Source organism: Hypomesus nipponensis, chromosome 20 (assembly GCF_054491055.1).
Source record: "Hypomesus nipponensis isolate SF chromosome 20, ASM5449105v1, whole genome shotgun sequence".
Taxonomy (NCBI): Eukaryota; Metazoa; Chordata; class Actinopteri; order Osmeriformes; family Osmeridae; genus Hypomesus; species Hypomesus nipponensis.
The window spans coordinates 4084363-4112242 of NC_140380.1; the positions used below are offsets into that span (position 1 = coordinate 4084363).

Below are 27880 nucleotides of genomic sequence, written 5' to 3' on the forward strand. Positions count from 1 at the left end.
TCTAATAATATATTTAAAACATATTTAAAGTTCTGTCAGGTTCTATCAGGTTCTGTGAATTTCTATTTGTTTCTTTCAAGTTCTGTACGGTTCAATCAGTAACTTTCAGGTTCTATAAAGCTTTGTCTGCTCCAATTAAGCTCTGTCAGATTATGTCAGGTTCAGTCATGTTTCTATGAAGTTCTGCCAGGTTCTCTGTAAAATATTCCAAGTGTACTCCTCAACTCCCTCTTCTGGTCAGACACACACTGTCTCTACAAATACACACCCTCAGTAACACACACAAACATACACACCAACACACACACTCACACACTCACTCACACACACACACACACACACACACACACACACACACACACACACACTCACACTACACTAACTCACATATACACACTCTCACTAATGCACACACACACACTCTCTAACACACACATTTTAACTAACACGTACACACACTCTCATTAACACACACTTGCTGACACACACACGCACACATGCACACACACACTTTTACACACACACACACACACACACACACACACACACACACACACACACACACACACACACACACACACACACACACACACACTGACACACTCACATACTCACGTACTTCTCTGGGGCAGTCTTCATGATGATTGATGAGAGGTTATGACATCAGAGCTTCTGTAAATCTTTCATGCTTGCTCTACCATTCTCCACTCTGAGCTGTCTGGTGCAAGAAAATCATGGAAGAGGAGGGGAGGGGCGGTGGAGAGGAGGGGAGGATGAGAGAGAGGGTGGAGGGGGAGAGGTGGGGACGGATGGAGAGAGGATTGAGAGGGGGGTGGATTGGGAAGGTGGAGAGGGGTAAAAGTAAGGGGAGAGGGATGGAGGGAGGGAGGGAGGGAGGGAGGGAGGGAGGGATGGAGGGAGGGAGGGAGGGAGGGAGGGAGGGAGGGAGGGAGGGAGGGAGGGAGGGAGGGAGGGAGGGAGGGAGGGAGGGAGGGAGGGAGGGAGGGAGGGAGGGAGGGAGGGAGGGAGGGAGGGAGGGAGGGAGGGGAGTGGGCTGGAAGCTGGTAGGAGGCTTGATGGTTTTGTCTTTAGCTCATCTACATTGACAGACCATAAGGAACTGATGTGTGTGTTTGTGAGCGTGTCACACACAGACATCACACCCTCATTAATATCTTACGCTGTTTGCTCAGACTGAACAGTTGGAGATCAATGTCGAGACATGGTTTTGCACTGTCAAGGGCAGACCGGCAGGCTGGCAGGCTGTTGGTTACTGAAACAATTACTACAACATTCAACACAATATAAGTGATCTACAGGATGTGTGTGTGTGTGTGTGTGTGTGTAAGCGTGCTTGCTTTCGAATATGTCTGTGTGTGTGCCAACCAGGCACAATAATCTGTGTGGTTTACATCATCACAGCCTCCACTCGAAAAACCAATGAGAGGCAGTTCTGAAGAGCCTTGATAAATTCTAGAGAGGAAGAGAGGAGGAGAGAGGATGGAAGGATCAAGAGGAGATGAAAGAAGTGCAGAAAGAGGAAGGAAATGTGAAGGGATGACATGTTCCAAGTCCACACCTACACACACACACACACACACACACTCACCTACACACACATACACGCACACACCCACCCACACACACATAGCATTTTTGTTCCATTACTGAGGTAATTACCAACATAGATCCACCAGTGACACTCGCACTCTGAGGCTGGGGCCGGGGCTGGGGCAGAGGCCAGTGCTTAGGTTTGAGCCGGGGCTGGGGCTGAGGCTGAGGCTGGGGTTAGGGCTGAGGCTGGGGCTGGGGTTAGGGCGGAGCCTGGGGCTGGGGCTGGGACTGAGACGAGGCCTGAGGTTAGAGCTGGGGCTGAGGCTGGAGTTAGGGCTGAGGCTTGGGCTCAGGCTGTGGCTGGGACTGGGGTCAAAGCAGGCTGGGGTTGTTGTCCTCTCTCTCGTTCTATCTGTCTCTCTTCCTCCCATCCTCCCCCTCTCCCTCTCTCTTTCTCCATCTTGTGTGATAGAGTGTAGTAGTAGGAGTCCTGTTGATAATCCTCTTAACCAGACACACAGCAGGAAGGTGAGGTCAGGGCCACATCACTGTGTGTGTTTGTACGTGTGTGTGTGTTTGAATGTGTGTGTAGGTGTATGTGCTTGTGTGTGTGAATGTGCGTTTTTATGTGTATTTGTGTGAATTTGTGTGTGTGGAAACATTTGTGTGGATCTGTGCGTGTGTGTTTATGAATGTGTGAGTGTGTGTGTGCGTGCATGTTTGTGTGGATCGGTATGTGTGTTTGTGTTTATGAATGTGAGTGTGTATCTAACATGGTGATGGGAGTCTAATTGCTGTGAGTCTGCCCTTTCTTTCTGTCTCTTTCTCTGTCTTTACTGTCCGGACCATGGCTTTCTCTCTCCACAATCCCCATTTATCTCTCTCCACAATACAAATTCATTTCTCTGTCTCTCACTACACCCCTCCTTCTCTTTCGTCTCTCTCTTGTCTTTCTTCTCTCTTTTCCTCTTCCTCTAGTCTCTCGCATCTTTATCTCTTTTCTATCTCCTTCCTCTCTCACTCTCCTCTCTCTCCTCTGTCCTTTCTCTCTTCTCTCCCTCCTCCACCCTTTCTGTTTTCCTCCTTTTCTCTCTCTCTCTCTTTTCTCCCCTCCTCTCTCTCACTCCTCCTCTTCTCTCTATTCCTCTCCCCTCTCTCTCTCTCTCTATCTCTCTCTCGCTCCCTCCCTCTCTCTTTATCCTCCTCTCAATTTCTCTTCTCTCTCCTCCTCTCTCTCTCCTCTCAGCCATCCCTCCATCCCTCTCCCTCCTCCTCTTCTCTCTCTTTTCTCTCCGTCCTCTTCTCCTCTCTCTCCCCCCTCCTCTCTCTTTTCTCTTCTCCTCTGTCACCCCCCTTTTTTGCCCTCTCTCCTCTCTCTCTCTTTCTCTCCGTCTCTCTGCTGTAGTAACAGTAGGGTGACAGAGCTCACGGAGAGGAGAGTGGAGGCGTTCTCCGTGCTGACGGCTGACTCCGCGTCCGCCCGCCAGGATTCCCGGAGCGCTGTCGCTGGAGAGGGGGGACCCTGCATTCCTCACATTCCACACCGCCGTCTCGGAGCGAGCGCAAATCCCAGCGCTCGGACGCAGAGGCACGGGAGCAGAGCTGCAACACCAAACCCAGCCTCCCCGCTCAGGTTGTCCACTTGGGGGGGGGGGGGGGGGATGTTTGAGTTGCGATTTTCGTGGAATGTGCTTTCCAAAAACGGCTCGATGACGGACTTAGTGTCTTTTTCTGTGACGTTAACTTGGCGCGAGGAATGTTGACGTTTTGTTCCCGCGTTGTTCGCGGCGGGAGTCTGAGGGTGTGAAACTCTCTGTCTCTGGAACGCACACGGGAGATGGGGCTGACCAGGCGTCACGTTCCACAATGGAGCTAACGGCAACCCCGACGACTTCCCTGACCTTCCAGAACTCCACGGACTACGCCAACACCTCCCGCCCCTCCAGACCGGCACCCCCCCACACCCAGGCCGCAGCTGTTGCCATCATCCTGGTGGTGTCCGTCATCATCCTGGTGACCATCGTGGGGAACGTTCTGGTGGTGGTGGCCGTGTTCACCAGCCGGGCCCTCCGTGCTCCCCAGAACCTTTTCCTGGTCTCGCTGGCGTCCGCAGACATCTTAGTGGCCACTCTGGTTATCCCCTTCTCGCTGGCCAACGAGGTGATGGGGTACTGGTACTTCGGACGTGCCTGGTGCTCTTTCTACCTAGCGCTGGATGTGTTGTTCTGCACCTCATCCATCGCCCATCTCTGCGCCATCAGCCTGGACCGCTATTGGTCGGTCACTAAAGCGGTGAGCTACAACCTGAAGCGGACGCCAAAGAGGATCAAGTCGATGATCGCGGCGGTGTGGCTGGTGTCGACCGTGGTGTCCTTCCCGCCGCTGCTCATGACGGACGAGGGCGCGGGCGACGCGGGCGAGTGCCTCCTCAACGACGAGACGTGGTACATCCTGTCGTCGTGCGTGGCGTCCTTCTTCGCCCCGGGCCTCGTCATGATCCTGGTGTACTGCAAGATCTACCGCGTGGCCAAACTCCGCGCCTCCACCGTTTTCGCAGCCAAGAGCGGCATGGAGCGCCAGCCGTCGCACTCGGAGACCTGCTTCACCCCGCGCGGACGCTTCCCCGACGGCGGCCCAAGCCCCCTCGGGGGACGACGGCAGGACGATGGCGAGCTGGACGCCATCGACCTGGAGGAGAGCTGCACGGCGGCGCCGGACTCCCGCGCCAAGAGGCCACACTTCCCCAGGCGAGGGAAGGTGGAGGGGGCGGAGGCCGGGGAGGACCAGAGCTGCCGTCTCTCCTGGGCGTCCCACCGGCCGACCGAGCTGCTGGCCGAGCCGGAACCCCGACCCAGGCTGCCCTCTGCCTCCAAGACCAAGCTGGCCCAGGTGCGTGAGAAGCGCTTCACCTTCGTACTGGCGGTGGTGATGGGGGTGTTCGTGCTGTGCTGGTTTCCGTTTTTCTTCACCTATAGCCTCCACGCGCTTTGCAGGGAGGGCTGTGTCATCCCCGAGGGCCTGTTCAACCTCTTCTTCTGGATCGGCTACTGCAACAGCTCCCTTAACCCCGTCATCTACACCATCTTCAACAGAGACTTCCGCAGGGCTTTTAAGAAGATTGTGTTCCAGAACCATCGCAGGAATCGCACGTGACTTTTTCCGCAGGGGTTTATTTTTGGAACGGGGGACGTCAAAAAAAGAAGTCAAGCTTTCGGTATGGAAGGAAGTTTGTGGATATTTGTGTGTGTGTGTGTGTGTATGTTTGTGTGTCTGTATGGGTAAGGGGAGGCGGGAGGGGAGTGTGTGTGTGGTAGGTGGGGGGGGGGAGGTGGAGGTGTCGTAGAGTATGTGTTTTATAATTTATTTCTGTCTTTATTAATATTTCACTACCTGAATCCTACCTGTACTTCCTCCTCTGAAGAAAATAGCTATCAACAGTTATTCTGTTTTGACTTGTGAAATATATTTAATACGTATAGAAACAGAGTCTAGACACTGACTGTAAACAACATCTTATTGTTCATAAACAATCATCCTTTACTGTTTACAAATACCATCCTTGTTTTTGTTCATGGCTGTTATTGTTTATAAATATTGGTACTAGTATTCATCAGTGTCATTATCTTTTATGGACAAACCTCTATTGTTTGTCAAATCCATGATAGACGTTGTGGGTGTGAATGTATTGTTTGATTGGCCCACTGATCACATTCCACTCAGTAACCAGTAGGAAGGCCAGTCTGTCTATCTACACTTGCTGCCAGTCTGTTGGGACGTCCTTTCAGTCTTTCAGGGCTTCCTGTCAGTCTGTCTGGACTTCCTGTTATTCTGTCCTGCTAGCCAGTCTGCACTTCTCGTCAGTCAGTCTGTAATTACGTTCTCACAATGTAGTAATGACATATTAAAGGGCTTGTAATGTAACATTGAGTTCACTTGATTTGTCTCAAGCACTGGATGGACAACTATAACTCATTTCCATTCATGCGAGCATAATGTTGAATCAATCACCATAATTACATGTAGATTAATTCTGTAACAGACGCAGGTAATTTGCGATACGTGACCCTCCCACATAAACTGGATCAGGCTGTAGACTCAGGAAAGGATGTTCTCTAATCCCTTCTACATGTTTACAGCTGAGAACTTAAATCTAGTCTGTGCGTTTTAACCCTGTGTAGAGCTGTAACGAGTTACACTGGTCAGCACCCCCATAGAACAATAGCGTCAATCTGTTTGTGTCTGTGTCTGTGTCTGTGTCTGTGTTTGTATGTGTCTGTATCTGTGTTTTTCTGTGTCTTTTTCTGTGCGTGCGTCTGTGTGTATGTCGGTGTGTGTCCCTGTGTGTCTGTGCCTCTGTGTCTGCAACTGTGAGTACTGGTAACCTAACTGAATGTGACCACCCTGTGTCAACATCTCAAATTCTCTGGTAATGCGGTTTGACTTTGCATAATTCAGACACACACACACACATGCACGCACACATACACACTTTGAAGAATCTGAAATCTGTTCAGGAATGTCAGTCCAAACCCTGCACTGAGGGGGTGGTTGTTATCAGGAGCAGGTGAGGACACACACACACACACACACAAACACACACACAAACACACACTGCTGCAGGCAGGATCCTCTTCATCATCCTCCTCCTCTTCCTCTCACGAGTCCTCAGAGCTCTCAAACACACGAGCTGCCTGACAGAAACAGAGGGTCATGAGGAATGATCAGAAGCCATGATGCTGAGAACAGTCCCAGAACAGCAGCAGCCACCAAGCTGGATGGATAGAAGAGAGTAGAGTAGAGCAGAATAGAATGTACCGGAACATGAAAGAGGAGAGTAAAACTGATCCAAGCACAATATAATAGGGTGGAATATGAACAAAGAAAGTAGAGTGAATTTAACAGATAGCACATAAAAGAGTAGAATTCAGTCAAATAGCCCAGAGCCTTGTAGAGTAGACTATTAAAAAAATATATAGCTTGATTGTCCTTACATTTCGGTAATCTCATTCTAATACAGTTGACTTTGTATTTAGGAACACATGATCCTGACCACAGTGCTACGGGGGAAGTGATTGAAGTGGTGTTTAGAGGTCAGAGGTCATGTGTGTTTGTAGGTCAAATGGTCATTGAAACATCTCCGTGGTGATGAGGTGAGGGTCACATAGATCTCTGTGATGATGAGGATGTCAAATTATGGAAGCATTTCCATGGTGATGAGGATGAGGTCATAGAGTTATCTCCATGGTGATGAGGAGGTTGTCCTAGAGACATGTCCATGGTGATGGCAAGGCGGTCACAGGTCACAATGAAGCCTGTCACGTGACAGGACGACACAGTGTTCCCTCACCGAACCACCTCCTCAACATTGACACAGGCTTCCTTAACGCGGAGACACATGGACACTCTCGTTCAGACAGCGTCTCCCGTCCTGCTGCCTGAAACCCTGTTGTGGCTCGCTTTGACGAGGGCCACGCACACTCTCCACCGCACCCACCCGCGCGCACAAACAGACACACGCGCACACGCAACGCACAAACGCTCACACACAAAGCATCGGGAGGGAGAACACAGCAGAGACTGATTGAAACAGTTTTCCCATCAGAGGCTCACAGCTGCTGCCGGGCCCTCAGGATTCAGCTGAACCCCTGGCTGCGAAGAGGAGGAGAGGAGAGGAGAGGAGGAGAGACTGGAGAGGAGAAGAGAGGAAAGAGGCGGGGAGAGCGAGGAGGGGAGAGACAGGAGAGCGAGGAGAGTGGAGACGGAGGAAAGAGTAGGGGAAGAGGGGAGGGACAGGCGAGTAAAAAGAAGAATTCGAGAATCAAAAGAAGGTGGAGGGAGAAGACAAGAAACAAGAAAGAAGGAGGGAGGGAGGACGGGTGGGGAAGAGGAGGACAAGGAGGACAAGAGGAGAGAATGGAGAGGAAGCGAGATTGAAAACGGAGGAGATGAAAAGCGATGTGACGAATGAGAGGAGGAAGAAGTGGAGGAGTAGGAGGGAGGGAGGGAGGGAGGGAGGGAGGGAGGGAGGGAGGGAGGGAGGGAGGGAGGGAGGGAGGGAGGGAGGGAGGGAGGGAGGGAGGGAGGGAGGGAGGGAGGGAGGGAGGGAGGGAGGGAGGGAGGGAGGGAGGGAGGGAGGGAGGGAGGGAGGGAGGGAGGGAGGGAGGGAGGGAGGTGATGAGGATAGGGAGACTGGAAAGTAGGAGATCAAACAGGAAATGAAGGTGTGAGAAGCTGAGAGGTCTGGGAGGACTGGCTGCAGAACAATAAAGAGCATGCAAACAGACAGACAGACAGGCAGGCAGGCAGGCAGAGAAACAAACAGACAGACATTCAGGCAGGCAGCCAGGCAGGTAAACAAACAGACGGGCAGGCAGACAGACTCTGGCATTCAGATATAGGCTCGTTGTATAAGCTCGACATTTCTGCTTTGGTGTTGTGTTAAGTAATCACCCTAGTGCCTCTGCCAACGAGGGACTCATTTAGGTTTAAATACTGCATGTGTGTGTGTGTGTGAGAGAGAGAAGGAGCTCACACTGTCGAGATAAGAGAGGTGCAGTGACTATGACTCATCCACTCTAAAAGCCTCTCTCTTCGTTACGTAAGCCACACAAAATAGTTCTACTGCATTCAACAGGCTGGGGTGCACCTCAAACTGTTCCCCTCGCTCTCCTCCGTCTCTTCACCATCACCCTCCTCCTCCAGCGCCCCCTCCACCTGTTTCACCACCTCTACCCCCCATCCCTCCACCTCCTCCACCTGCTCCATCTTTCTACTTCCAGCCCCCTCGCTTTCTCTACTTCCACCCCCTCCACCTCTCCACATCCACCCTCCTCCATCCCTCCATCTCTACCCCTCTCCATCGCTCCACCTCCACCCCTCTTCATCCACACCTCCACCATCTTCCATCTCTCCACCTCGCTCTCCTCCATTTGTCCACCTTCACCCTGTGGGATGTTTGGAGACAATCCACCTGGTATTTCGGGAGGGAATTCTGCTGGGAAAGAATTACGTCACAATGCCTGGAATTCTGACAGCTGAGCTGGGAAATAATGATGCAGGTGACCTTTGATTTAAGGGTCGTGGAGTCATGTGACGTTGTAGCTAACTCTAGAAGACGCCAGGTCTGCATAGAACTGCTCTATTAGATCAGGTAATGAGCCCTGTAATGACAAGAGTGAGTCAGAGGGAGCCGTGTGTGTGTGTGTGTGTGTGTGTGTGTGTGTGTGTGTGTGTGTGACTGAGTATGTGTGTTAAACGTGTGTGTTTGTGCGGCGTGGGAGTGTGTGTGTGGGTGTGTCTGCATGTGTGGGTGCGTGTGTGTGAATAGAGCATTAGAAAAATGTTATATTATGTGGTTGGGAGGAAAGAGAAGGAGAGGATTGGAGAAGGAAAGAAGAGAGGAGAGGAGGAGGTTCGAGACCTCATCTCAGACTCACAAACACCAGAACAATCATTTTGAAATGCCTTTAAACTGTCTGCCAGTGTGTGTGTGTGTGTGTGTGTGTGTGTGTGTGTGTGTGTGTGTGTGCGTGCGTGTGTGCGTGCGTGTGTGTGTGTGTGCGTGCATGCATGCCTTTGTGTGTGTGAACTCTGTTTGTGTGCGCTCTGTGTGTATGTCTGTACTCTGGTGCATGTGGGTGTGTATGTGTGTCTTCTTGAGCAAAAACACAAGTGGACTACAGAGGCACCTCCAAGATGGGCTTGGAGGCTTGTTGAAATGTTTTTTTTTTCTCACCAAGAACAGAGGAATGGTACAGCTGTCTAAAGACCCACACCAATACTTTACATAATGTACAACCTTTTCTGACACGTCATGCACAAACACACACACACACACAGGACAGAGAGAGAGAGACACACACACACACAGAAAGACAAACACACACACACACACAGACAGACAGACAGACACACACAAGACATACACACAGACACTCATGCACACACCAAAAGCACACAGCCTCATTTATAGTGATGGTAAGATTGTGTCACAGCGGGCTCTAGGCCTTGGTATAAAGTCCACACAAGGAGGTTGTGCGGGGTAGCAAACACATTTATGAGTTCTAACAGAGATGACAAACCCAAATCCAAAACATGTGGCATGTCTATTTGTGAATCGGCACTGTGGGGAATGTGTCTGTGAGGCGTCAGGGAGGTGGTGTGTTGGAATGACAAAGCCTGTCAACTCGCACCCAAAATCTAGGCAGCTACGCTGAGCAGGTCTGGTGCGGGGGGAGGGGGGGGGGGGGGGCGGGGGGCGGGGTGAAGGACAGCTCTGATTGGTCAGAAACACCAGGGCATGATGGGAAATTCTGGTGATGTGTCTGTGTCATTGTGTGTGTGCCCTGAATAATCTACAGGCAAGAGTGTGTAATTGTGTGTGTGTATTTGTGTGTGTATTTGTGTGTGTATGATTGTGTGTATTTGTGTGCGTGTGGTTGTGTGTGTGATTGTGTATGTGGTGTGCGTGTGCACATCCGATGTGATGGACAGCAGCAAACCCAAACTAATGGATAGCTTCCAACAATTACCTAGTAAATACTGATGCGCACACACACACACATACACACGTAGACACACACACACACACACACACACACATTCTCCAGAGTACATTGTGGAGAGCTGCTACCTCTCAACTGAGTGTCACCTCTCTCTCCTCCTCCTTTAGTTCTTCCCCTCCCTCCTTTTCTCTCCACCTCCTCTAGTTCTCCCCTCCTTCTGTCTCTCCCCTCCTCGAGTTCTCACCATCCCTCTCTTCTCTTTCTCCAGTTCTTCCCCTCTCTCTCTCTCCTTCTCTACCTTTTTCTACCTCCACTTTCTGTCTCCCCCTCCCTCTCTCTCTCTCTCTCTCTCTCTCTCTCTCTCTCTCTCTCTCTCTCTCTCTCCCTCTCCCTCCCTCTCCCTCTCTCTATCTCCTTCTCTACCTTTCTCTACCTCCACTTTCTGTCTCCCCCTCCCTCTCTCTCTCTCTCTCTCTCTCTCTCTCTCTCTCTCTCCCTCTCCCTCCCTCCCTCTCCCTCTCCCTCTCTCTATCTCCTTCTCTACCTTTCTCTACCTCCACTTTCTGTCTCCCCCTCCCTCTCTCTCTCTCTCTCTCTCTCTCTCTCTCTCTCTCTCTCTCCCTCTCCCTCTCCCTCTCTCTATCTCCTTCTCTACCTTTCTCTACCTCCACTTTCTGTCTCCCCCTCCTCTCTCTCTCTCTCTCTCTCTCTCTCTCTCTCTCTCTCTCTCTCTCTCTCTCCCTCTCCCTCTCTCTATCTCCTTCTCTACCTTTCTCTACCTCCACTTTCTGTCTCCCCCTCCCCCTCTCTCTCTCTCTCTCTCTCTCTCTCTCTCTCTCTCTCTCTCTCTCTCTCTCTCTCTCTCCCTCTCTCTCCCTCTCTCTCTCTCCTTCTCTACCTTTCTCTACCTCCACTTTCTGTCTCCCCCTCCCCCCTCTCTCTCTCTCTCTCTCTCTCTCTCTCTCTCTCTCTCTCTCTCTCTCTCTCTCCCTCTCTCTCCCTCTCTCTCTCTCCTTCTCTACCTTTCTCTACCTCCACTTTCTGTCTCCCCCTCCCTCTCTCTCTCTCTCTCTCTCTCTCTCTCTCTCTCTCTCTCTCTCTCCCTCTCCCTCTCCCTCTCTCTCTCTCCTTCTCTACCTTTCTCTACCTCCACTTTCTGTCTCCCTCCCTAACTCTCCCTAACCCAGGGAGGCTGGCCGGGGCCAGGGGAGGCAGGGAGGGTGAAGGGGGATCAGGGAGGGTGAAGGGGGATCAGGGAGGGTGAAGGGGGATCAGGGAGGCCCAGGGGGCCCATGGGGGACCACTAGGGCCAGGGGGGGTTGTCCTTTCTTTCACTGTTGCTGTTCTGAGACAATGTCAATATTTACTGAGCAGTCTGCCTCCCAGTAACCAAGAAAACAAGCTTGAAGTATACTCAGTATTTCATGGTGTGTCAGTGTGTGTTTATGTACATGTGTATGTATGTGTGCGTGTGTGTTAGTTACGTTGATAAATGAGCGAACACAGTTCTAGGGGATGTCTGTTTCAACAGCATCTATAAACCATATTATATTTGTTACTGTACGTTGAGCGTGAGAATTCCACCTCCATCAGGCGGCTACTGTAAGATCACATTGACATTTACCTACTTCATATTTACCCACTTTATAACGTTTTCATACATGTCATATCTGTAAGTTGCAAACCTGGTAGAACAATTGGTGTGTGTGTGTGTGTGGGGGGGCTATTCATGGTGCATCAGCAGAGCAGAGAGATGAACCAGTGTGCCTGACTGCTGCAAGGTCCAAAGCAGCATCTGGGATCTGTGTGTTTGTGTGTGTGTGTGTGTCAGTGTGCGTGGGTACGTGCATCTGTGCATCTGTGACCAGAGAGACGTCTGCTCCTGTCTGTCAATGTGTGTGTGTGTGTGTGTGTGGGGGCAAGTGTTTACTGCAGGACACACACATATACTTTCACAGTCACCACGCTCACATACACTCTCTGTTTCTCTCACACACACACACACACGTCACCTGGAGACCTCCAGACAGGGAGAGCGATACGATAGAGGGCCAGAAGGAGAGATGGACAGAGAGGGAGAGGAGGAGGGATAGAGGGACACATTAACACACTTCTTCTAGCCACTGTATTGTGCATTGCACATGTCCTCAGTTTCATGGCACGGGTTTTCTTTATTTGAACTTTTTTGTAATGAAAATGTTTCTATTTGATATTACAGTTCACATTCATCCCATTGTGGGCCTCATCTCTGACAGTGTCAGCCTACAGAGAGGAGGTTGATACCCTGACACCACGGTGTCGGACGATAACCTCTCTCTCAACGTCAGCAAGACCAGGGAGATGATTGTGGACTATAGGAGGCGGCAGGAGGAGGAGCATGCATCCCTATACATCAACTGATCGGAAGTGGAAAAGGTCAGCTGCTTCAGGTTCCTACGGGTGAACATCAGCAATAACCTCACCTGGTCTGCTCAAACGGAAAAGGTGGTCAAAGTGGCCCGGAAACGCCTCTTCTTCTTGAGGAGACTGAAGAAGTTTGGCATGGACTTGGTCATCCTCACAACATTTTACAGATGTACTATAGAGAGCATACTGACTGGTTGCATCGCAGTGTGGTATGGGAGCTGCACAGACAGGGACTGCAAGGCCCTACGTAGTGTGGTCCAGTCTGCTGAGTTCATCAATGGCAGGAGGCTCTAAGCCCTACAGGACACCTACCACACACGATGCCTCAAGAAAAGTGGCAGGATTCTAAGAGACTGTTACCACGAATCATCCAGTGTTTTTACCCTGTCGGCTTCTGGCAGGCGCTACCGAAGCATTCGGTCTCGCACACGCAGACTGGACAACAGTTTCTTTCCAAGGCCATCAGGCTTCTGAATGGACATTGATATGGACACTGATACACTCGTCACTTTACACACTGTCACTTTCAGCTACTGGTTGCACTACCGGCAATATTGCACTATTGCACTAATTGTACCCCACAGATTTATAGGTTAGTATAGGTTATTATGTGTATTAGAGGTTAAGTATACTGTATTGTATATTGTATATTATTTTGTTTATTGTATTTGAGCTTATCATAGATGTAATATATGTCATGTTATCTTATGTTATCTAGTGCTATGCCAGGTTGCTTTGCGTTGTCTTGTCCCAAGGATTTCAGTGCCCAGTCTGACCTTGTGTTGTTCTGTGCATCTGACAATAAAAGACTTTAGAACCTGAACTTACAGTAGTTTGAAACCTTTTTTTTCTACTTCTATGTTTACTGTATGCACCAATGCAAATTTCTTGTTTGTGTAGACTTGGCAATAAACCTGATTCTGATTCTAGATAGAGATAGGGAGAGACAGATGAACAGAGGGATAAAGGGGGGAGATGGAGACATCTAAATATTGAAAGAGAGAGGGAGAGAGAGAAATGCATCAGGAGAAGGGCAGACAGAAAGAGACTTAGACTGTTGGCTGAGAGGGTCATTTGGTGCTTGCCCTCGGTAATGACTGAGCGAAAGACAGAGGGAGCTGGAATGAAGCATGCAAAATCGGGATGGGTACAGCTCAGTGGTAGAGCATTCCCCCGCAGATCAAGATAAGACTAGTTAGATGCTAGTTAGACCACACGCTAGTTATGAAGCTAGTTTGGCTTGACACTAATAAGACAAAACTCCAGTTAGAAAGACTAGTTAGTTAAACACTAGTTTGATCAAATTCTAGTTAGACTATATTCTATTTGGATAAGACACTGGTTGGAAAAGATGCTATACTAGACTCTAGTTAGACTAGATGCTAGGTAGAAACTAGTAAATAAGATGCTACGTTTTGTAAATTGCATAACATGCACACTTTTTGTACATGCGCATTACCCCTGTGTGTCAACACAGTTTGTACGGGTGTATTTCCCCGTGATTGAACCCTGTGTTTACCCTGTATACAGCCCTGCATTTTTTTTGTATTTGGGCATTTTGTACAGTTGTATTTTGCTCATTTTAGCTAAAATATTGTTTATGTCTTCTTGCCTTCTATAATGTCACAATTTTCACTTGGGGATCAATAAAGTACCTCTCCTCCTGCTACTGCAAGAAGACATTCATTTGATAAAACTGTAGAAAGATAAGACGCTAATATGACTGGACCAGCAGTCTTCTACCCTGGTCCTCAGGGCACACCCTCCTTTATGTTCCAGGATGTTCCCTGTCATCTGAAACACAGGACAGTGGGACCTGAGGACCAGGGTCGAAGACCAGTGGACCAGACCCGTGGACCAGACTAGTCAGACTAAAATGTAGTTAGATAACACTTCTTGTTTGGTTTAGTGAGGGAGGTTTTCCACTAGAGAGAAGAAGTATTTCTCTCGAGCTGTATGATGTCTGGAAAGAGAAGTATCTCAGGAGGAGAATGTGGAGTCACTAAAAGCTTTCTTCAGTTGGAGCCTCTGGCCACAGTGAGGAAAACATATCTTAAAAAATAAAACATATCTTAAACAGAGAGGAGGGGGAGAGAAGGAGGAGAGTGGGGAGAGGAGCAGAGGAGGGAAGGAGGGAGGAGAGATCGCCACCCCCTGGTGGTCAGACCCACATCATCATCCTTTTCCTCACTGTTACTCTCTCAGTGAACTCAATGAATTTATAAACGTATTAAAGCCAGACAACAGCGGAAATCATTCTTCATAATGTCTGTAAATTGATTCTTAACCAGCGCATTCAGCGAGGCAATGGCTGGTAATTACATGTGGGCGGAGTCAGTGGCTTTTTTATTGGCCCGTAGAAATTAGTCAGCTATTTAAATTCATGTTTGTATCTCTCCAGACGGTATCTCTCCCCGTTCCATCTCTCTCTTGCCTCCTTTTCAATCTCCTTATCTCTGTCTCTTTCTCTCTGTCTCTCTCTCCCAAACCCCCCATCTATTGCTCTCAAATTCTATCCACGCCATCTTTTCCCTCTCTCTTCTCCCTCTCCCATCTCCCTCTGCCTCCTCGTCTTACTCTCTCCCACCCCCTCCCTCTATCCCTCTTGATTCATCTCTCTTGGTATCTCTTTCTGTCAGACCTTTGTATTAATCCGATCCAGCAGACCCAGCTTCTTGTCCTCTTTAAAAGTCTTCATACTATGTTGAGTGTTTGAAGTATAAGATGCGTAATTACAAACTTCTTGAGTGTCTCTCTTCAAAGAGATGAATGTGTTTTGTTAATCAGTGTTCTCTTCAGTCAAGAAAACAGTAGATGCGCTCCTCCTCTGAAGATACCCTCCCATATCCTGAGGAACGTTTTGATTTGCCTATTCTACAAACAGGATGTGATGGAAGGTTTTTTTTTTAACGTGTATTTCAATATCCCTGTACTTGGAAGGCCTGTGAATGTGTGTATTTAAAAGAATCTGTGGCTTTTTAAATGCAGATGTTGTAGCTGCCAATTTTTTTTAACCAGCTTGCATCCCATAATCACAGTACTGGATCTCTGTCTACTGTCACCATAGCAGTAGCCAAAAGCAGTCGATCTCACTACACAGAAGTTGAATAATTCACAGGTTATAGTCAGTATACTTAAATAAGGCAACCACTTCATTTAGACTGCTGCTCCCGATGAAAGGACCATGTTTGTTTAGCCTGACAGCTAGTTAGGAGAGGGGGAGGAAAAAAAAGTGGGGGGGAAAGAAAAAGAGAGAAAAAGTCATAGAGAGAGAGGGAGAGTTAGAGAGTAATAGCGTGAGAAATATATATAGAGAGAGACACAGAGAGAGATTACAGGAATGTTAGAGAGAGAGAGTCTGAGGGAGAGATACAGAGAGTTAGTGACAGCAAGAGAGAGACTGAGAGCAAAAGAGAGAGAGAGGGAGAGAGAGAGGGCAAGAGACACAGAGGGAAAGAAACAGAGAGAGAGAGAGAGAGCGAGAGAGAGAGAGAGAGAGAGAGAGAGAGAGAGAGATAGAGAGAGAGAGAGAGCGGCATGTTTGGGTAGTCTGACAGCTAGTTAGCTTTAATCTCCGCAACAATGAGATGACAGGAATGGGCGAAGAGAAAGAAAGAGATAGAGGATGGAGAAGGTTTAGAGAGAGAGAGGTGGAGAAAGACAGAGGGGTGGAGGGAGGGATAGCGAAAGAGGTGAAGAGGGAATAGAGAGAGAGTCGGAGGGGGAATAGAGAGAGAGAGAGAGAGAGAGAGAGAGAGAGGTGGAGGGGAAATAGATAGAGGTGGAGGGATGATAGATAAAAAGAGAGATGGAAGGAGAGAGGTGGAGGGGGAATAGAGAGAGCGAAAGATAATCTGTCATATTCTCCATTTGTTGTTTATCCAGGTGCTTGAGATTCTGCCTCCAGTACTGACAGACTAATGACAGGACCGTGATGATCTGTGTGCGAGTGTGTGTCAGTGCGGATGTGTGTGTTATATGAATACATAACCAGGTTGCTGGGTCCTTGACTTTTTGTATTTACAGGTATTTTTAACACCTTTACTGTTCTGTCCTCAGACTCCTCCTTAAGGACAGTGTGGATGGAATCATGGCGCCACCCTGTGGATAGATATGTAACTGCAGAATTGTGTGTCGCCAGTGGGAGTGAAGCGAGCTGTGAGGTCGTTGTTTGGCGGGAGAAGCCTGAACAACTGAGCTGGGGCCACAGAGGGTGAAGCAGAGAGGAGAATAAACGAGAGGAGACTAAAGGAGAGGAGAAGAGGGGAGAGGGAGCAAAAAAAGAAGTGTAAAAATCACTCCGTCTTCATCATATTTATTGCCCGTCATTACTAACCAGCATCACAAACAAACGTCACCGCACACAACATTGACTAACTCCCAGCAGGCTGTGTTTAAACAGAAGTGGAGGAGAGGACGGCGTCCAGACAGACAAATACACAAGACACGTTAGGACAGAATGTTTCCACAAGGTCCATCACGACTGTCTCACACAACCCCAGAACAGGGCTGGGCCAGACTGGTGTCACGGGTGTTACTGTGACTGGACACCACAAACACGTGAACCATGGTAGTCCGTGTCCGTTTGTCATTTCTGGATGGTGGGGTTGATCTTCTCTGGGCTGGCCTGTTCAGACAAACGCAACTGATGTTAGAACAGTGCCTCAGACAGAGATGGGGCGTGTGCATGAGTGCTTGCATCTGTTTTCAACATCTGTTTCAGAAGTGAGGTGTATGTACGAGTGCTTACCGTCTGTTGCATGTCTGCTCCTCCAGGCAGAGACTTCTGAGGCGTGTGGAAAGCCTGCGAGAATGGACACGTTAGCTGGAGATGTTGGCCAGGACCCCTGTCGCTCTTCCTCTCTGTCTCTGTCCCTCTCTCTCTCTCTCTTTCTCCCTCTTCCTCTCTCACTCTCCGTCCCTCTTTTTCTGTATCTCTCTTGCTCTCTCTCTCTCTGTCCTTTGCTCGATCTCTCTTCCTCTCATTATGTCCCGCTCTGTTTCTTTATCTCTCTCTTTCTCTCTCACTTTGTCCCTCTCTCTTTTATCTCTTTCTTTTTCCTCTCCTCTCTCCTCTGCGTTCTGCAAATGTATTACCACCACTGGGAGGTGCTCTGTAGTCTGAAACTTTCACTATTGATGTGTATTGATAACACAGTAGTATCAATGGGTGAGGCATAGAAGTCACGGCTTCAAATGTACCGGAGAAATCAGGGTGCTCCATTTGTTGACCCATAGGGAGTGCTCCAAATGTCTTCCCTATGTTTGCCCACAGGGGGCGCTCTAAGAATGAACCTTCACTGGTTGAACACGTGTGCAGGGACTGGCCACACAAAAACACATGCTCGAGTCGGACAGCGGGATTCCCCTTGCTGCTTTTCTCCCATCCGGTTTCCCTTCCTCTGAGGGCAGCCCGGAGCAACGATCAGCCACGAATCAAACCCAGGACCTTCTTGCTACAATTCTACAATTCTTCTTGCCACAATACCACCGTGAGGGATGGATCTATCCGTGCTCTATATGTTGACCCACTGTGACGCTCTGTATGTGTTTGGAATATTGACCCACAGGAGGCGCTCTACATGCTGACCAATAGGGGGTGCTGTTCTACCTTTTTCGCCTGCTGAACACCATCAGTGGACTTGGACCTGCTCTTGACCACCTGCTTCTGGGGGGAAGTTGTTATTTTTGTTGCTGTTACAGCCTGGAGGAAAGAAGACAGGCCCTGATTAATTCACCTGGAGGTCTGGGTGTCACTGGTGGGAATGGAATTTAAAACAATTCTCGGAACAGACTATTCTCACTTTATCTGGTGCTGACTCCATATTTGTAGTCCTCTGTGGTTTGTAGTCCTCCGGTCGTTCCTAAGTGTTGCCTTTCGATGACTCAGATTCTGTCCTCCTGTCTGTGTGTCTGGTGTTTAACAAAGATGACTGAGGATGAAGCTTCCGCGCACTTAAACGCTCACACACACATACACACACCCAACACAAACACCTCCCGCTCTCTCCATCGCTCTCCTCCTCTCTCTCCACCTCCTCTCTTTCTCCTCTCTCCTCTTTCTTCTCCTTATTTCTGGCCTCTTCCTGTCTCTCCTCTCACTCCCTAACTCTCTCTCCCCCCACACTCTTTCTCCACCTCCTCTCTCCTTCTTCTCGGTCCTCTCTTTTTTCCTCTCTCCTCTCAGTCTAATCGGGTGCAGGTCACCTGTGTGTGATTTCTCATGTATGTGTGGTAACCTTTAGTTGCAATACAACTGACGACATGTCTCAAAATCATATCAACCCCTCCCTCCCTCTCCCTCTCCCTCTTACCCTTTCCACCCTCCGTCCCTCCACCCTCCGTCCCTCCCCCCGTCTCACAGAATAAACAGACTGGGGCGTTATCTGTTCAGCTGTTACTAAAGCACTCCCAAATGTAATGGATTGTACTTGTGTGTACTTGTCTGTGAGTGCATGTGTGTGTGTGTGAATGTGTTAGTATGTCTGAGTGCATGTGTGTGTGTGTGGATGTTGGTGTGTGTGTGTGTGAGTGCATATGTGTGAGTGGATATATGAGTGGATGTGCGTGTGTGAGTGGAAGTGTAAGCGGACGTGTTTCTGTCTGTGTGTGTGTGTATGTGTGTGTGTGTGTTGGGTGAGAGAGGGAGAGCTGACTTCTGATGTTTTACCCGCACAAAGAGTCCACCCTTTCTAAAGGACGTGATGTGAATTGCGTCCTCGTACAGGATTGACGTCCACACACAACAGGACGGAAACTGTACCCATGGCAACGGCATGTGCCTAGCAGCGTGGCAAGTGAAATAACTCTGGGTTTAGACTGATGCCCCCCGCCGCGCTAACACTCACGCATATAAACACTCATTCAGTCACAGGTAACACATACACACACACACACCATACACACATACACACAGAAAAACAGACATCCTTGCAATCAAGCCATTGGACAGTTCCTGTTGCCTAGGTTACGGTCCACTATGATGGTATGGTGCTATTAGAGAATATTTGGTTGCCAAGGTGAGGTGACCTGGCCTGACATCACCAAGACAACACCCTGACAACCACAGTGCCTAGAATAGAGGAGCACTGAAAAGAAAAATGACATCCATCTTCAATCATCAAGGGTTAAGTGAATGACAAAACCTAGCTGTGCCTTACCTTGCTGCTACCAGGAGATCCCAGCTCTCGCACGTCTCCCTTAGACCTGTAGAGACCAGTTGAGACTGACGGAGACCAGGAGAGACCAGTAGATACAAGGATGAGACAAGTTGAGACCCGTAAAGACCAGGTGAGACCAGTAGAAAACAGAAGAGACCAGTCAAGCAGAGACCAGTTGAAACCAGTAAAGACCTCTAGAGAATAACAGAAAACCAGTTGAGACACACAAAGACCAGGATAGAGCAGTATAGAAGAGTAGCCACCAGTTGAGTCCAGTAGATACTGGTTGAAGCTAATAAAACCGAAAAAAAAAGACTGACTTCAGAGAATTAGTAAACCAGTAGAAACTAGTGGACACGATTACAGACCAGGAGAGACGGGTAGAGACCAGAGGAGAGCTGGCAGATACAGGGGAGGATGGAGTCTTACAGTGTTCTCTGTTCCTCCAGCAGACTCGGAGCTCTGAGGAAGAGAGGAGAGACGGACAGAGGGAGGAGGGAGGAGCGAGATTGAGGGAAAAAAAAATATGTGGGAAGGAGAGTGTGGAGGGGAGGGGAGCAAGAGGGGAGGGAAATGGAAAGAGAGTGGAGAGAGAGGAAAGAGAGAGATGGAGGAGAGGGCAGCAAGAGAGGAAGTAAATAGCGAAGGTGGAGAGAGGAGAGGTGAGAGATGGGATCAAGAAATTAGGTAAAAAGAAAAAAAGTGGCGAGAGATAGGAGGAAGGAAGAGAGAGAGTGGAGGAGGAAGAAATAGAGGAGGAGGAAGGGAGACAAAGAAAGGGAAGAGGAGGAGGAGAATGAAGTGAGAGAGAGAGGGAGAGTGGAGAGTATGATGAAGTTCTTCTTTTGTGAGAGCAGTGACAGAGACAGTAACCCCAGAGGCTCTTGCACACGTCATAGTACAACATCCATCATCTTTCTCCACACGCACGCACACAAAATACACACGGAATGCAAGCACGCATTCAAAAAACAGACACACAAAAGGACTCATCGTTATGACACGCAAGAGAGACCAAGAAGGCAAACGATCCCAGTATCCAGTTGTCAGCCTTTTAATGATATCTTTCAAAACGTACAGATTCTGAACACAGAGACAGACCAAGCATCTGTCTGTCAGCAGGCAAACTCTCTGCAGCTTTACATTGTCAAGCTAACGTCCTCATCCTTCAGTGCCTGGCTCAACGACCCATCCAGTATAGCCAGCTGAGACCCAACAATTCATTTTTGTCCATTTTAGAGGACATGGGTTTTGCAATGGTAGGCTACTTTTGCCACCTGTCCTTTGTGTTGATATCTTTTGTCATCCTGGGCTTTATAATCATGTCACAAATGTGAATGACCTCGGGAATTGCCATGTCATTCATTTTAGTTACATAAGATACAGATGCATTACCCATAAGAAAACTGTGTTGACACCGTAACCCTAACCCTTTGACATTTCTTGTCCTTTACAATTTGTTTATTCTATCCAAAAGCTTATGTTATGTCAATGTAAACATTTGTAAAACGTTTTTTCGCGGGTTGTAGCCATATCTGCATGCAAGGTCACCAAAATGAAGTGCACTTCTCGCACAGCATTTGACGAAAAAGCCCCACCAGGGTGTGTTTGTTCCTCACACCTCTGTCTCCCTGCCCGGGTCTGGGGAGGGGCTCTGCGAGAGAGGTGGTCCCTTCTGTCCCACCCCTTCCTGATTGAGGGGTAGGTTACCAGGAAACGGTGTCCAGGGAATGGGCGTGGCTTCAGCAACATCTCGGGCAGGACTGTTCATCTGTCCGTTCTCACTCCTCGTCCTCCTCCTGTCCTCCCCCTGTCCCTCTCTCCAGGTCAGGGGCCCAAGGTCCTCCGGAGTGTGTGTGCTCTCCAGGGGGCGCTGTAGGAAGTCTGGCAGGGTTAGCATCTCTCTTTTCAGCAGGCCTCTTTGGTCCTCCACACTACAGCAGTACTGGGTCGACGACAGCAGCTCCATCAGACCTGCAACAACACAACAATAACAACATCACCCACAACAACAACAACATCAACAACAACAACATCAGCAAAAATAACAATTTAGGAGAGGTTCATACAATAGAAGACCTTCTGTGTGCTTAAACTGATTGTCACACAGGAAGTCCTTCTCAGACAGGAAGTTCGTCTCACCATCCATGTCGTAGGGCCTTCGTGGGGTGGGTCTCTTCTGCCTGGCCCTGGAGCAGTCCTCTAGGAGGGGGGCGCCCGTGCTGCTGCTGTCCCCAGGCAGGGAGCTGCTTCCCTGGGAGGACAGGCTGGCCGGGGGGGGCAACCTGGAGGTGCCGGACTGTTCTCCACCTGGGGAGGGAAGGTGGGACGGGGGAAGAGTTAGTCACACACACGCGCACAAACATACACAGAATTGTACACACACACACAAGCACACTTCTATGCTCACGGACACAACTGTACACAAACACACACATTAGTGTGCACACACTCGTTCTTCCTGCATACTGGCCTTTTACTCTTTCAAGTGTTATGTGTTTGTTTGTCAGAGAGCTGACCGTCCTGGTCATACTAAGGACATCTCTGGTCCCAATCTGGAAGATACACACACATATATACAGAAACACACGTTAACCATTATTTTAACACCATTACTGTGGTATTTCATATCGAATATTACTGAATGTTCCTCACCATGGTAACAAGGACGTCCTGTGGTCGCAGGCGGTGCTTCTGCAGGAGAGGGTTCAGCACTTCCTGTAGAGTCTTACTGGACTTTACTACAATACCCATAGTGCCCCCTGTCCAGGCCAGTGACACCCTGAGAAGACAGGCACATAGCTTGGAGATGAGTACTGTTTCCTGTCATTCTTCCTGTGTGAGATGGTAAGTAGGCCCACTTCCTGTCATACTTTCTGCGTGAAATGGCCAGTACTTCCTGTCATACTTCCTGTGTGAGATGGTGAGTACTTCCTGTCATGCTTTCTGTGTGAGATGGTGAGTACTTCCTGTCATACTTCCTGTGTGAGATGGTGAGTACTTCCTGTCATGCTTTCTGTGTGAGGTGGTGAGTACTCACATGAGGGAGATGCTGAGGTCCAGATACACCTGCTGCTCCTTCAGAATGGAACTGTCCTGGTCCATAGAGATAGGCTGGAGGTAGCACACACACACACACACACACACACACATACAAACAGATACACACACACACATACATTTGTAAGGGGTATTTGTATACATGCAGTATCAGGCTGTGTAACTATATGTGTGTATCTGACGCTCACTTTGTTTTTCCCTTGCAGATAGATGGTGACATCAGTGAGGGGGAGGCCCCTTTTCTCACACAGGCCAATCAGCATGCTCCGAATGGGGAGCCCTGGCCTGGTGGGGGCCAATGAGGCAGTGCCATCTGGGAGATAGACGCAGCAGTACTTCTCAGCTCCACCTACACTAGACACTTTTTCTCCTTGCTAAGGAACAGAATAAAATGCATTAGAATACATTATAATACAATCCAATAGAGTCAACTAAAAGAGAAAAGAATAGACGTCTCACCACAGCACCCGCTTGTCTGGGCATGCTCAGAGGGTCAGCTTGCAATGCAGCAGCATGATTGGCTAGCTCTGCTGAGAAGGTACAGCACAGAAGAATCAGAATAGGTTTTACTGCCAAGTAGGTTTACTCATATGAGGAATTTGCTATGGTAGGTTGGTTACTAACAAGAAGTATCATAGTAAGGTGGCATCATTGTAGCATTATATATAGAAAGGTAAAGATAAAACAAGTACTGTAGTACTACCAGCTGCTACATGCTGAACAAATGCCATACATTATGCGCACACACACTTACCATACATACCATGCACCAGACATGCATACACTTACTATAAACACACACACACACACATCCCACACACTTACCATGCACATTACATCCCCACTTAATTTCCCAATTAACCAATCAACCAATTAACACATCAGCCAATCCAACCTCCCCAAGATCCTCTCTTGTCCTGCCGTCTGTCTCGTGAGAGTTTATTGACCAGACCTCCTCTCTTCTTCTCTGCTCTGTACTCCACAGGGGGGCTCCTCCCTGGCTTCAGCTTTGACCCCTGAAGGAGCACACACAACCCCACCCCCCCGCTCAGACACTGACCTTTCAACTCTGTCACCCACAACCACCATCTTGGCCGACCTCTGTGAGCCTGTGTCTTCTAGGACCCCTTACACCGTGTCGTGACTGAATGCAACGTGAGCAAGCGTCAGTCACAAAATCGTCGATTGCCTTGTTTGCTATCGGAATGTCCTAAATGGCCATGCGCAAAACAACGCAACGCGGCTCTTTTTTTGTCAGACGCCTTGTTTCTAGTTAATTTCCGTTGAAAAGCTCTGTAGTGCATGGTGCTGTGGTCACGTGGTTCGTTCACATGACATAAACAGAAGCAAAAAATTCACGGATTCAGTGTGGACAGATACTGGACAGACGCAACGCATTGGTCGGACTCTCACTTCCTCTTAGGACATGGTGTTTGGAGCTCATGCTACTGCCTTTTGGGTTCTACTACCTCTTTGAGCTTGCGTTCCGCCGCCCTGCTTGCGTCAGAGCCGGGGGGGCTACTGGTGGCGCCGGCGTGCCCAGCTTGGGGGCTCTGCGTGAGGGTAGAGAGCTCCGGCAGTGGCCTGCCCTCCACGTTGGCCAGCATGCAGCTCTGAAACAGCTGGGAGCGCACGAAACGCCGGTAGCTGTCAAACTTCATCAGCTTGAAGATCTGCAGGAGGGGGAGAAGGTAAGGGAGGAGAAAGAAAATGAGTTGGGGTTTAGAGGTTAGGTGTTAGGGGTTGGAAAAGGATCTGGTGTTGGGGGTTTATATAGAAAAGGTATAGGAACAGATTAAAGGTCAGGATAGGGTCAGGGGTCAGTGTAGGGTCAGGGGCTAGTATAAGGAAGGTTCAGGGGTTATGATATGGTCAGGGGTTAGTATAGGGTCAGGGGTCAGGAGTTATAATAGGGATTTGGGTCAGTATAGGGTCAGGGGTTGGTTTAGGATTAGGGGTCAGTATAGGGTCGAGGGTTATTATAGGGTCAGGGGTTAGTATAGGGTCAGGGGTCATTTTATGGTCTGGGGTCAGTACAGGGTCAGGGGCTAGTTAAGGGTCGGGGGTTAGTAAAGGGTCAGGGGTTACTATAGGGAGAGGTCAGGGCACCTGTTGCTGAGCGCTGTTGAACAGGTCAGGTTGGGGGTTCCCCATGTCCTCTTCAACACGAACAGTGTCATCTACGTTGACAGAATATCTGGCGCTGGACGACAGGAAGGTGGCGTAGATGGACCGAGCTTCCTGGTTCAGCTGGGGATAGGAAGAGGTGGAATCTGACACTGAGCACCCAATCATTGGCTGGTGTGTAGGTGGTGGCGCTTGTCTCGTGTGTGTGATTGGCTGGTATGTAGGGGGCAGGACCTACCTTATCTGTGTGATTGGATGGTATGTGTCGGAACCTCTCGCAGGCCTGCCAGAACAGGATGTTTTCATCGCTGACCTCTGACCTCAAGAAGGCCTGGAGACCCAGGTCAGGATGCAGTCAGACATGCCAGCACAAACCATCACCACTAACTGCCACCACAATTAGTCACTATACAGGTCTGTCAGCTAACACATTCACACTGTCAGATTTAACTAAAGTCACAAGCCCTGCCCTGCCCTACCCTGCCTGCCTGCCTGCGTACCGGTCGGTATGTTAGCCTGTTGTACTGCCTGTGTATCATCAAATTGATTTGTATAGCCCTTTTACAAGCAATGTCACTGAAAGGCTTCACATATGCCCATAGAACTGCCCCTTAACCAACCTAAACCCTCAAGGAATACAAGGAAAAACTCACTAGAGGAGAAAAAATGGAAGAAACCTTCCGAGGAGCAATTCAGTGAGGGACCCCCTCCTCCAGAGACGGTTAGTGAAAGAGAGGTGCAGAACACAAGCTAAACAAAGTCATACATCAGGGAAATGTCAATGGGTGTTGAAGCACCAAAATCCAGTGTTCAACTTCGTTCAGAGTTGGTAAATATCAACTGTCTGTATGAATACAGATACAAGATGTACTTGTGTGTATGTCTATCTTTCTGCCTGCCTGCCTGTCTATCTAAGCTCAGGACCACAATGTTTTTATTAGTGAAGATTTAAGCATTTGCCAGTTTCTCAATCACTAGTAAAGCATCTATGCATACACACACGCACACATACAAACACACTCAGTGGTCATTACATGCACAAACACACTGCTCACCGCATACATCCTCACCAAGATCAATCTCTATATATATCCCCCACCCACATAGTACCAGACAGCAGGAGTGAGTCAGAGTTGGGATTCCCAAAGGGCCTGCAGGCACTGGGGTGATGAAAAAAAAAAAGGAAGGAAAGGGGTGGTTAAGGAAGGAAGGAAGGAAGGAAGGAAGGAAGGAAGGAAGGAAGGAAGGAAGGAAGGAGGAGGGAGGGAGGGAAGGAAGGAAGGAAGGAAGGAAGGAAGGAAGGAAGGAAGGAAGGAAGGAAGGAAGGAAGGAAGGAAGGAAGGAAGGACGGAAGAGGGGACAGGTGAGGAAGGAAAGAAGGAAGGAAGGAGGGGGAGGTGAGGATGGAAGGAAAGGAGAAAAATGAGGAAGGGAAAAGAAGGAGTGAGTCAAGGTATAGAGTTGAAAGGGAGGGAGGTGAAGGGAGGGAGAGAGGAGGAGGGTAGTGATGGGAGGTGAAGGGAGTTAGGTAAAGGGAGGTGGAGGGAGGGAGGTGGAGGGATGGAGGTGAAGAGAGGAGGGGATGTGAAGCGAGGTGGAGGGAGGAGGGGAAGTGAAGGGAGGTGGAGGGAGGTGAAGGGAGGTGGAGGGAGGTGAAGGGAGGTGGAGGGAGATTGAAAGGAAGTGGAGGGAGGTGGAGGAGATGAAGGGAAGTGGAGGGAGGGGGGGAGGTGAAGGGAGGTGAAGGAAGGTTGAGGGAGATGAAGGGAAGTGGAGGGAGGTGGAGGGATGGTGTGATTTCCTGTGAGCTGACCGTGAAGTACAGGACTCCTGTCGGGTCCTGGAGCAGCCTCTCAAAGCTCACGGCCCAGCTCGCCACCTTGCCAACGCCACTCCCCCCGCCGCTTGGCACTGTGGGTAGGCTGGAGTTGCTGCTGGAGGTGTGGCCTAGCTCGGCCACGCCCCCCCGCTCCTCAGGTGCCACGTTCAGCTCTGCAGGGGGAGGAAACCAAGAGGGCCAATCATATGTGAGTATGCTGTATCTATGTGACATAAACAGCCCTGTTGTCACACCAGATGGACATGAAGTAGTTCTCATGCTGAGGTTGAAGCAAAGCCACAGTGTCACCACAGAGGAAGTAGCACAGAGAGGAGACTGTCTTTGCAGACGTACATGCTGGTGGAGAAGACAGAAACCTTGTGTCACTTCCTGTCTGAATAGAAGGGTGAATGGAGGAAGTCGTTGTTCTAGCACCTGCATCTCACACGCAAACACATACAACACAACGCACACACACAGACATGCAACACACATGGATGTGAAGAGATATAAACTCACCTCCATCAGACGCAGCCAATGCCTGTAGATGGAGAGAGAGAGAGAGAGAGAGAGAGAGAGAGAGAGAGAGAGAGAGAGAGAGAGAGAGAGACAGAGAGAGAGAGAGAGAGAGACAGAGAGAGAGAGAGAGAGGAGGAGGTAGATGGGTTAATGAGAGAGGGAGAGAGGGAGTAAGAAAAAGTACAAACAGAGAGCAACAGAGAAAGGAAAAGAGAAATAGGTGTAGGGAGAAGGTGAGGGGGGGGGGGGGGTGATGAGAGAGAGGGATGGACAAAGGAGTGAAAAAAGAGCAATGGAGAAGGAGAAAAAGAGTGAGATGGGGAGAGAGGTGGGGTTAGTGAGAGAGAGATGATGATAAAAATGGGGGGAAATAGAGGGGGGAGACAGTGGGAGACAGAGAAGGATATAGAGAGGAGAAGAAGGGGATATGGAGAGAGAGATAGAGAGAGGGGAAGATAAAGAGAGAGATGGGAGGAAAAAGCGAGAGATAAAGAGAGAGAGAGAAATAAATAATCTAACCAGAAGAACAAAACTGACTTTGCAAAGAAGACCATGAAGTTGAAAACACGCACACAGAGCCACAAGCACAACCACAAACACACACAGCAAAACAGGTAACATAGAAGTATAGGCCAACTTACTGGATGTATATTGGTTATTCCAAGGTGGTCGTGCATTAAAAACATGCTCTCTGTGTGAGAGTGTGTTTGTGTGTGTGTGTGTGTCTAGAT

At 49.2% G+C, this 27880-nt stretch overlaps 2 protein-coding genes and 1 long non-coding RNA gene across 5 annotated transcripts; 1 reads left to right on the top strand and 2 right to left on the bottom strand.

The window, feature by feature from the left end:
• The first annotated feature begins 3236 nt into the window (after positions 1-3236).
• On the top strand, positions 3237-4827 carry LOC146245208 (alpha-2Db adrenergic receptor-like). 2 transcript variants are annotated; one of them, XM_084683880.1, is made up of 2 exons: positions 3237-4443; positions 4548-4827. In XM_084683880.1, exons 1-2 carry the CDS (start codon positions 3421-3423, stop codon positions 4617-4619), a joined length of 1095 nt encoding a protein of 364 aa, XP_084540006.1. In that variant the 5' UTR covers positions 3237-3420; the 3' UTR covers positions 4620-4827. The 2 variants fall into 2 exon arrangements, with proteins under 2 accessions (XP_084540006.1, XP_084540005.1); XM_084683879.1 differs by having other exon boundaries at positions 3237-4827.
• An 11943-nt stretch (positions 4828-16770) lies between these two features.
• Positions 16771-20145, bottom strand: LOC146245209 (uncharacterized). 2 transcript variants are annotated; one of them, XR_014734600.1, is made up of 6 exons: positions 20054-20145; positions 19625-19689; positions 18269-18377; positions 18076-18168; positions 17215-17268; positions 16771-17091 (listed from the first exon to the last, which is right to left on the bottom strand). It is a non-coding gene; the product is annotated as an uncharacterized LOC146245209 (long non-coding RNA). The 2 variants fall into 2 exon arrangements; XR_014734599.1 differs by having other exon boundaries at positions 19625-20070.
• Positions 20146-20662: 517 nt separating this feature from the next.
• On the bottom strand, positions 20663-27856 carry rgs14b (regulator of G protein signaling 14b). Its single transcript, XM_084684003.1, has 14 exons — positions 27791-27856; positions 27150-27171; positions 26625-26803; positions 25050-25142; positions 24794-24934; positions 24154-24357; positions 23580-23700; positions 23144-23214; positions 22873-23058; positions 22665-22738; positions 22280-22406; positions 22098-22179; positions 21767-21934; positions 20663-21598 (listed from the first exon to the last, which is right to left on the bottom strand). Exons 1-14 carry the CDS (start codon positions 27833-27835, stop codon positions 21240-21242), a joined length of 1872 nt encoding a protein of 623 aa, XP_084540129.1. The 5' UTR covers positions 27836-27856; the 3' UTR covers positions 20663-21239.
• Positions 27857-27880: the final 24 nt, after the last annotated feature.